The sequence below is a fragment of the Carassius auratus genome, chromosome 14 (genome assembly GCF_003368295.1).
Source record: "Carassius auratus strain Wakin chromosome 14, ASM336829v1, whole genome shotgun sequence".
NCBI lineage: Eukaryota > Metazoa > Chordata > Actinopteri > Cypriniformes > Cyprinidae > Carassius > Carassius auratus.
Window position 1 is genome coordinate 8,303,325 of NC_039256.1, and position 11,435 is coordinate 8,314,759.

The window sequence follows — 11,435 nt, forward strand, 5'->3', positions numbered from 1 at the left end:
CGGTTCTTGACTCGAGAACGAGAACTGCTCCAGCAGTGGGCGTTCGTTCATTATCTGTCTCGGCTCGGTGTTCATCTTCAGTTCGGTCTTCACAGCATTTCATTCAGTGTACTGTTTGAGTACATGAATTACTCCAGGATATTGGTTTATTCTGACTCAGAGGGAGTGTCAGTCATGTTAAAATAGTTTACATCTTAAGTAATTTGTGGATTAATGATACAAACCATTTCAAACGATTCAGTTCGATTTGGTGAACTGGTTCAACCGGTTCACTAAGAAGAACCGGTTAAATTGAACGATTCGTTCACAAATCGGACATCACTAGAGTTGATCTAACCAGATCTAACAACACATTTGACATGGAAGAGTGTGCACATGAAATCATCCAATATTAATATGTTATGTTTTTGTATGTTATTCCATATTATTGTAGAGTAACCTCTTATGTGTAAATATGCATTTCATAGCTTTTTTAAAAACTAACTGGATAAGCAAATGAACAAATGATCATAAGTCCATGTTTATTTTTTTTTTTTTAAATATTAGAAAGAGAAACAACATAGACTATACATTTCAAAAGACATAGAGTAGAGTGGGGAAAAGACCCCACTTAAGGACTGTGTAATTTTCTTCAGTGAAACAAATTGAAATGTGTCCAGAATAGTTATCATAGTTTTAGTGACAATGGCATAATTTATAAACCAAGTATGAACAAATATTTAACTGTGATATTTTTGTGATAAACTTTACATTTTCAAACATTTCGGGGGGGGGGGGGGGTCGGGGGAGTTTTCTTACTGCTGTTAATTAGATAACTTACCATGAAATCCCTGTGAGCTTCACAGTGAATACTTCTCCATCACTCCTGTCAATGCAGTCCATAGATACAATAACAGTTTACCTTGACTTCATCTAGTGGATGTTTTTGGAAAAACAGCAGAGGGGTGTTTTTCTCCCACTCTACCCTATAGAGTCAATCACAAATAATCTATATATGACATAATATGCAATACAGTGTATACAAATGAATGACTGCCGTTAAAGTAAAAGATTAGGTAAAAGTATTTGTAGTTTTGGGGCTCTGAGATATGGATAGTTCACTACAAATTCACAATTAATGTTATTCTCAAGCATGACTTTATTCTCCTAATGAAACACAAAAACAGAAATGTTTTGTGACTGCTTTATGTTTGTCCATATGAACTGAACTGAACAAGAAATTAATTCAATATGTGCAACAATTCCATCTCAGGTTATTTATGTGAATTATGGAGAAACATTGAAACCTTTTTCTTTTTTTTTTCTTTTTTTTATATTTAATAAAAAAATAATGAAAGATATTAAACTGAGCATCACTAAACACACTTAATCTAATTTATTAAACATATCAACATTCATAATATTTAACCTAATTTGTTCGGAGTATAATACAATATTGCAAAAGCAAACGTGAGAGTAAACAACATTTTCACATGAACAGTTTGAAAACAGAATCTCAATTTTTATGTTGTTCTTGGAAGTTTGGATTTGTCCCATTTTAGCCTCTGATCTCCACAGACTTAGGAATTTGATTTCTTTTTCTGTTTAATCCCATTCTAGACCTGGGCCCGTACTCACAAAACATCTTCAGGCTAAAAGTAGCTCATAACTCACAGAGATAGGAGAAAATCATAAAAATAATGGGCGTGTCTGTCCCAAATGTAGGACTTCAACATTTTTGCTCCAAGAGTATTTTACACAGTGTTTTAACACTAAATCTAGCTCCTGAATCTGTGAAAGGTTAGGAAAGTGAAGAGGAGTCCTGAGTCACTAAGACCAAACCACAAACGATCCTAAACTAGCTGTTTCCAGAAATCTGCCTCGCAACGTAAACATTTGAGAAACACATTGCATTTATTTGCACACATATATCTTCTCATGCAGCTTTTTGGGTTTTGGAGGTTATCCCAACTACAGATTCTTCTTTGATTAAATCCTTTTTTAATTAACAGCTGGGCAATAAGTAACAGCTGTTCTTGTGTCCAGTTTGGTTTTCTTTAATGTTTGCATGTCTTACTATCAGCCAGGATTATTCTACTCTGTTAATTAAAAGGCTGTTTATATGAATATCTAATAATTATTTTTGAGAAGCACACGTGTAAGAGGCAGAGGCTGACAATTAGCTGAACATACACTTGTTTAATTAGTGACACGTAGTCTGCATTTTCAAATAAATAAAGTTACCTATTATTATAATATCTATGAATAAATCTCTGACAGAGACTATCAGCCAATCAATGTGTGCATAGTTAATAAGCATGCTGACATCATCCATAGCAACGCGGTCAACCCCGCCCCCTTCCCCACTCTGAGCTTAACCCTGTGTGTCAATGTTAACACTATCCATCCTAAATAGTATGTGAGATTATGTGTCCCAAAGCATGATATGTTGAAAAGACTTAGCCAAAAGTCCCCAGATGGTCTACTATTTCAGGTCAATTTTTGAAGTATGTATCCATTTACATTCATGTATTTACCATAAGCAACTTACAGTGTATATCAGGCTACACATTTTTTTTAGCCAGTGTGTGTGTTCCCTGGGAATTGAACCAACAACCTTTTTTCTCCTTATGCTCTACCACTGAGCTACAATATAAACAATAATAAAATGCATTAGAAAAACTACAACATGTAGCAGATGTGTGCGATCGACGGCTCTGTAGAGAGGTTTACAAAAAAGGGCTTTGAGTTACTGATAATCAAAATTTAATCTGGTAAAAAATATGTATTTATTGTTATCCATTTTATATTTCATCTGCAACAGCAATGTGAACTTTTATAAACATCCATTTGGTTGTTAACTTTTAAATGCATCATTGTGCAGAAAATATGAGAAAAGTTCTCTGCATAAAGACCCACGACTGGCAGATCAACGAGCTACTTCTTTTCTCTCCAGTACAGTAGGAAGTTAAATGAAATGCGAGGGATGTTAACTGTGACAAGATGATTGACAGGCCAGGTTAAAGTGACAGGGAGCGTCCTTCAAACACACAGTTGTGTGATGTGATAGTATGTCCCAAAACTTGCCTACTCTCCTACTACACACTTAAAAGTGTGAACTTTTTCTTTACCAAGAAAGTACATACTTTAATGGTAAAAATTCTGTCTATTCCTTAGCAAAAGTTAGTCTCAGAAGCTTTGTGAATAGGATTTAAGGGGAAACTTTAAACTCTTAAAAGCTCTTACTGCTATTTAGGAGAACTCTCAGTGGTAAGATGTTTTGTGAATATGGGATGTGGTGTTTAGCTGGCCTGGTCAGTTCAACTAAAGCTCAGCTGAGTTTAGCATTTTCACTTCTATCGGTCTAGTGAGAGAGACACTATCAGCTCATTCTGCGTCTGCATTAACAAAAATATCTCTGTCATGCAGTCAGTCGTAAATAACATTTTTCTCCCATTTAAATTAGTCTTTGATGACTGTCATTGTTAAACTTAAAATACTTAACCCATGCCGTGAAAGGCTGTGATTTTGGTCAAAACAATACTTGCTGGACATAACATTTCAGTTTGTAAGCTTCATATCTTTTTGTTCAAGCTATAGTACATAATGCATAGACATCAGTTTGTACACTGTCTGAAAGCATAATTTGCACCCTAAATGTCCATGTTTTTACACTGAAGTCAAATAAATGGCTTCAATGGTGAAAATGTTGGTGGTCCCTGATCAGTCCCTAAAGGAAGAGGTGCTCTCGGTGCTCATCAGACGGCCCCGGAGCACAGAGCTGCCGTGCTGAGACAGCTGCTGCTTGAACTCTGTGGTCAGGAAGTAGTAGATGAGAGGGTTGAGGCAGCAGTTGAGGCTCGCGATGCAAAGAGAGATGGGGTGGAAGATTTTGATGGCCTGACCCGCTTCACAGTTTGTTATAATGTTCTGGGTCACCATCAGGTACAGCAGGAAGTTGATGTGGTAAGGGGCGAAACAGAAGAGGAAGACCCCTGTGCACACTCTAACCATGCGCAAGGCCTTTCTCGTGCTGCCCGTGGACTGCTGCTTTTGGTTCCGCCGTCGCATGGATTTCACGATTAAATAAGTACAGACACCAATCACTATTAACGGACCAAGAAATCCCAAGAGCTCAGCACCAACCATCATGGAAATGGCCGAGGTTAAACCCAGCTGACGCATCGGCAGGTCTTTGAAGCAGGTTGTGGTGTTATTTCCCGAATTTGATTTTCTCCTCATTAAAATGAAGGGCGAGCAGCAGAGCCCAACCACCAGCCAGACCGCGGCGCTGATGCAGATGTCATAGCGTCTCTTCCAGTTCCTGGCACAGAACGGCCGCAGGAGGAACGCACAGCGCTGGAGGCTGATGCACACCAGAAAGACGATGCTAGCGTACATGTTAAGGTACTTCAGGTAAAAACATAGCATGCATAACCCGCTGCCGAAAGGCCATTCATCTTTGAAGTAGTAGTGAATTCGAAGCGGCAGCGACAGCACATGAGCCAGATCAGCTATGGTCAGATTAATCATGAAGATGACGGCTTTGGTCTTTTTGCTGTGGATTGAAGAGAATCCGTAGCATTAGAACAAAACTCTAAACTGTCCTCATGAAATATATCTCATAAAACCAGACACTTCTGATGGGGCTTGACATGTTGATCGGAATTAAAACAGTTGAGGTGAACTGAATTAAGCTCTTTTGTTAAACATACTACTGATTTAACAGGAATGACGCAGTGATTTTTTATGTTACCAGCATTCAAACTGTAACAGCAGGCTGGTCAACTTATGTTTTATGTCTGTCGAAATGTGCCACCTCTGAACAGAGTGAGCAAAAACAAATGATAATAGTGTTAAAATAGACCAACAGAATGAACAGACTGTGCAACTAGTGTGGTGAGCCAAGTACCCTAAAGATCACACAGTTTACACAGTGTCTTTGCAGCACAGGGGCTGTTCTCCCAGTATAAACACACACACACACACACACACACACACACAAACAATGTATAATAATAATAATAAAGATTCTCCAACATATGTCATAATGACCATTAGATGTTATATTAACCGTGAAATGCTGACCTTATAAATCGACAGAGCACCCAAAGAGCCAGGGTGTTGCACAGCAGGCCTGGGATGAATATGATCAGGTAAACATATGTGTAGAGCTGGTTTGTTGTGTGTTTCCAGACAGTCATGTTAGTGGAACACGACGTGTTCACAGAAGTCATGATGAAACTGCAATTTAATTTACTGTAGACTGTGGAGAATCACTGTGGAAGACAAATGAAAACAACCTTTAAAAAATCTATGCTGATTAATTGCTGCAGTTTTGGTATTTGCATGTAGATACAACTTCCCCAGAGAGACAATACTTCATATATACAGTACAGACCAAAAGTTTGGACACACCTTCTCATTCAAAGAGTTTTCTTTATTTTCATGACTATGAAAATTGTAGATTCACACTGAAGGCATCAAGGGCTATTTGAGCAAGAAGGAGAGTGATGGGGTGCTGCTGATGACCTGTCCTCCACAGTCACCGGACCTGAACCCAATCCAGATGGTTTAGGGGTGAGCTGGACCGCAGACAGAAGGTAAAAGGGCCAACACGTGCTAAGCATCTCTCGGGGAACTCCTTCAAGACTGTTGAAGACCATTTCAGGTGACTACCTCTTGAAGCTCATCAAGAGAATGCCAAGAGTGTGCAAAACAGTAATCAAAGCAAAAGGTGGCTACTTTCAAGAACCTACAATATGACATATTTTCAGTTGTTTCACACTTTTTTTATGTATATAATTCCATAAATAATTCCACATGTGTTAATTCCTAGCCCTTGATGCCTTCAGTGTGAATCTATAATTTTCATAGTCATGAAAAAGAAAACTCTTTGAATGAGAAGGTGTGTCCAAACTTTTGGTCTGTACTGTATATAAATGACATTTATTTGAATTCATATAACTTATATGTGAAAACTTCTATTCAGCTGTAAACCGACACACGTCATTTGTCAACTCCCTTCCTGTGTAAGCATGAAGGAAGTGTTTGTGTGACGGTTGTGGGTTTGTATAACCGAATCTTTGCGTGCTCTTGTCTTGTATTTGGAACCCATTTCCCCATTGAGGGGTCTGCTAAGCCTAGCATTTGGACTTGATAGCGATTCTAACATTTTTATAACATTTTGGTCATTAGATCCACTATCTCATGTAAAGCTGGGTGTGCTGTAAAACTGCAAGCACATGTTAAACAAATGAAGGAACTCTGGTTTTACAAGTATGCAAATGTTCAAATTCATGTTTGGTGTTACTCATTTGAGATCCTGCTGTGAAATAAGAATTGTACTGCAAACTCTGCCACTAAGATATTCTGTTTAGTTTAAACAATTGTCCTCCGATTGTTCTGTGGTTCCAGGAGACAGTATTTAGTTTCTTCTTCCACCACAAAAGGTAGACATGATACAATGATCATTTGAATTTGAAAGGACATGGTTCTGAAGCTTTTTAACCTCTAATAAAACTTTGTGAAATACAATTTATCAAATACAATGATAACAACAACAACAACAACACATTAATATTTTTGCCTATATATCCCACTTAAGATGAAAAAGTAATGCACGGTATCATTTGCTTAAACCAAACATGTATCGAGTGCTCTTAGAAAGGAAGAAAACTCTCAATGCTTGCGATTCAGTTGGTCCTACCTTTTGGATTGAGTTGCAGTCTGCATGTAAGATATTTGGTGCTTTCCAGTCCAACATTCTCAACATGCAACCTGCTGCAGCAGGAGGAAGTTATCTGAATGTGACGTGCCTATAATTTCTCTTGTTTTTCTTCTGCTACACAGTGGTTAAACAACCTGTGACATACGGGAAAGTGAAAGTGTTTGATATCTCTGATTCGGGGGATGTTTGATTGTTTTGACAGCAGTTACAACTGAAATTGCATACAAACGACAAATGGAAACAGTTTTATGTTGTCAGTAATTTAATTTAATTAATGGTTGTGAATTTGGCAGACATTGTTGTCCAAATAAAATCACATGCAATTAAGGTATAATTGCTCTCTAAGAAGTGGATCCAGGACCTTGACCTGATTAGTTCCATGATCAAGCTAGGAGAGATGTTTACACATATTTTATCTTTGACTATATTGTACATCTTGCTCAAAAGAAGTTTGCTGTCATCCCCAAACCAAAAAGAACCATAGATAGAAAAATCTGAAGTCGAAATCTTATTGAGGAAGCAAGACTATAAAGAGTTCCTAACAGCTATATTTACTTTGGTCTCATAACACCTACTACATAAACTTAAATCACTCATATTTGCTTCAGTTGTTATCACTTGTAAATCGGCTTTGAATGTTCTTAACAAGCTCAAATGTCTTCCTGTAAATCTTTCCTGATAACAAACCCAAACTTTGAATTTAAAAAGGGATGGAAATGGGACGTGTAAATGCACTTGGCATGTTTTAGTTCCTATCCTATGTCAGTCTTGGCTTTCCTTTCTTTTTATAAGTCACATCAAATGATCCAATCTGTCAACCAATAAAATCTTCATACAATCTGATTCTGTCTGAACCATTCACACACTGCTGTGCTCAATCTTAAACACTTCCAACATTTCTCCTTTTTCTGTGATATAGTCGGAGTTTGATATTTTTCATTGATTTTGTAAGCGGTTCCAGAGGCGGGGCCACAGGGGCCCTGGCCCCTGCTGAAATCTGATTGGGCCCTGATTGGCCCCCGTTCCATCAATCGTCAATGAGAAGAGCAACCGAAGAATTCTTCACAATGATCACAGATGCAATTCCACCCCCAAACAATTGGCGGCACTAATGTGTCAATGCAACTTGGGAGAAGAAGCAGAGGTCTTGGCTTAATATTTTCTTGAAATTTTGACTGTGAATGGCTTTGGCTTGAGCGATATCAGAACGTTCTCTGACGTTATGCTAGTAGGCAGGAGAAATAATCCATCTATCTATCCAATTTGAAGACGATTCTTGGTAAGTCACAAATCCTCTTGTTGGTTGTCATTAAAATATGAGAGGATATTTAGCTGCTTCTCTCACTAATTTTAGGTTTGTTAACTAAATTGTGGAAGGAGCACAGGAAGCACTGTCAAAGTAAACCAATAAACTTGTTAACCCTTTGACACATACGATCACTCCGGTGTGATCAGGACTTTCAGTGCATCACGTCATCAACTGCTGAATTAAAATCCACTTTCGCTCTATGACTGGCGCTGAGCCAGATCGGACGCCCTGAGCATTTGTCATATTATCACAAATGTTCAGCGTTTTAAACCATATAATGCTTATTTTAGGTTCAAGACATTTAAATACACATAAGTACTAGCAAAACCATACATTTACACGCTGATGTCAATGGAAATGGCAATAAGTGAAGTGACATTCAGCCAAGTATGGTGACCCATACTCAGAATTTGTGCTCTGCATTTAACCCATCCGAAATGCACACACACAGAGCAGTGAACACACACACACACACTGTGAGCACACACCCGGAGCAGTGTTCATCATTTATGCTGCGGCGCCCGGGGAGCAGTTGGGGGTTCGATGCCTTGCTCAAGGGCACCTAAGTCGTGGTATTGAAGGTGGAGAGAGAACTGTACATGCACTCCCCCCACCCACAATTCCGTCCGGCCCGAGACTAGAACTCACAACCCTTCGATTGGGAGTCCAACCCTCTAACCATTAGGCCACGACTTCCCTTTTTAATGATCCTTACAAATATAATCTGACTTCATGTTTTTATTTATATCATATACAGATTGTGTAGGTAACTAAAGTTTACTCTACCCTTCTCCGAGTTTACTGGAGACCTACTTCAATGTGTTTCGGGAGGAGAGGATGAATCTGCGTGTTGTAAATCCCACAACTCAGATTCTGCGCGAACTAACATAGTGCGCTCATCACCCGGTAGCTATAGACAGGGGTCAACATAAGTGGTCCGCAAGTCCACATGTGCGACCAAAATAAAAAATGAGTTATATAAATATGATCTGACAGCGCATTTGCATAACGACATGGTTGACAGCTGTTACCATTTTAGATCACAAACTGCACTATATAAGTTTTATTTTCATCTCATTGCATTTTCAAAGCACAATGCAAAACTGTGACATTCATCCACTGGCGCTCTTTAATCAGCAGCGCTAAATCCGGAAGCGCGTATACCTTACTTGCTTTTATTTATTTATTTTTAGATGCTTTTATCCAAAGCTACTTAAAATTAGGAATACATAAAGAGATTCTTCTTAAAGAGGCAAACAAGAAAGTAGTAGTAAATATTAGCATTATTTTTTAAGTTTACTATAAAATAATTGTATTTGTATTTAATACTAGTGCTGCCTTTTATTTTTAATAATATCATCACACACTATTATTTAGTTTATTTACTATCATTTTATAAGAAAAAAACTAACTAAATAAAGTGCTGTAATATAATAACTATTATTAATTCATTTTTTTATAGTTATATTTAATTGGTCACGCTATATGCAGTGTGAGGACCAAACCAAATCTCCAGGTTCTCATATGAGGACCAGGCTGAAAAAGTTATGTGCACCTCTGGCTATAGATCAACTAACACGGTCCATATAAAAGTGTTTAAGCTACCAAATATATTAACTTACACATACAGTATTTCAGAATCTGAATATCAGATATTTCATAATATAGTGAGTATGTTTGCAAATATTCTGGATAAAACAGGAAAAACAAAATAAAAGCGATCCATGTGTCATAGAGATCTATTTTGGCTGTTGTGTCACATGACAATTACAACGCGTCGCCATGGAAACAATAAGGCGGTACATTCTTTACGTGGCTGTAGTATTCTGTTTTTTGCTACCCTTGTCGCCACTTTTTGCTCCCAAATGCCCCAATGTCTATATTCACGTCAGAATCAGGGTTCTCTAATTGGAAAAAAGCACTTTGAGAAATAGTGGCTTTAGAGATCATTGCAGAAGAGAACATCACAGAAGTGCTGTGTTTGCTTGGACAGCACAGATTAGTCATTGAAATGTGTGAAACATGATGCGTTGTGTCCTTTATGCACAGTATAAATGAAAAAAAATAATTAATTTTACTGGCTTTTTTTTTTCTCATTAGAGCGTTTGAAAAAGGAATGACTGCCGAAATGTATTTGCACAGTACTGAATAAATTATTTTGTGTGCTTGAATGTACTCTGTACTTGGCCCCTGAATGTAACATGTGGCCCCTTATTGGCCCCTGTTACAGAAAAAACCTAGAACCGCCACTGGTTGTAAGAGTAAAGTATGTGAATATGTTGACTCATCATAACACCTTTGTTGTTCAAGTTCATTTGTATTCAATTCAAGTTTATTTGTATAGAGCTTTTTACAATACAAATTGTTACAAAGCAACTTTACAGAAAAGTATGTTTCTACAATATTTAGTAGTAGCTTATAGGTGGTGACTGTCAGTTTGTGCACGTATGATAGGATTTTTCAGAAAAATTAATACAAGACATAGTCAGCTAGACGATGAACATTATTAATATTAATAATAATTAATAATAATTAAATGATGCAGTCACACTTGTAGCAATAATTGTTAGTTCTGTTTGTTGATTCAGGGTTAGCATCATCTGGGGTCCTCTGATGGTCAGCATCATCTCTTCTCAGGTGTTCTGGATCCAGACTGGAGCTTGTGTAAATCCTAGTTACCACGGGATGAAGATCCCAGCAGAAACAGAGAAACACATAGAGACATCATTAGCATAGCTGCTGATCCAACAAAGTAAAATTAATTAGTGTAACCCAAGCTAAAGAATAAAATGCACATTTGATCAGATGCAACTACACTCACAATTTAAGATACATTATTCGAATGCTTGGTGAAAGAGATGTGTTTTTAATCTAGATTTAAACAGAGAGAGTGTGTCTGAACCCCGAACATTATCAGGAAGGCTATTCCAGAGTTTGGGAGCCAAATATGAAAAAGCTCTACCTCCTTTAGTGGACTTCGCTATCCTAGGAACTACCAAAAGTCCAGCGTTTTGTGACCTTAGGGAGCGTGATGGGTTGTAATGTGGTAGAAGGCTAGTTAGGTACGCAGGAGCTAAACCACTTAGGGCCTTATAGGTAAGTAATGATAATTTTTAACTGATACAGATCTTAATAGGTAGCCAGTGCAGAGACTGTAAAATTGGGGTAATATGATAATATTTTCTTGACCTGGCAAGGACTCTCTAGCTGCTGCATTTTGGACGACCTGTAGCTTGTTTATTGACGAAGCAGAACAACCACCTAGAAGTGCATTACAATAGTCCAGTCTAGAGGTCATGAATGCATGAACTAGCTTTTCTGCATCAGAAACAGATAACATGTTTCGTAGCTTGGCAATGTTTCTAAGATGGAAGAATGCAGTTTTTGTAACATTGGAAATATGATTTTCAAAAGACA

At 37.8% G+C, this 11,435-nt stretch overlaps 1 protein-coding gene across 1 annotated transcript; it reads right to left on the reverse strand.

The window, feature by feature from the left end:
- Window positions 1-777: 777 nt before the first annotated feature.
- On the reverse strand, window positions 778-6,814 carry LOC113113518 (putative P2Y purinoceptor 10). The gene is made up of 3 exons (XM_026279745.1): window positions 6,689-6,814; window positions 5,068-5,258; window positions 778-4,537 (listed from the first exon to the last, which is right to left on the reverse strand). Exons 2-3 carry the CDS (start codon window positions 5,214-5,216, stop codon window positions 3,703-3,705), a joined length of 984 nt encoding a protein of 327 aa, XP_026135530.1. The 5' UTR covers window positions 5,217-5,258; window positions 6,689-6,814; the 3' UTR covers window positions 778-3,702.
- Window positions 6,815-11,435: the final 4,621 nt, after the last annotated feature.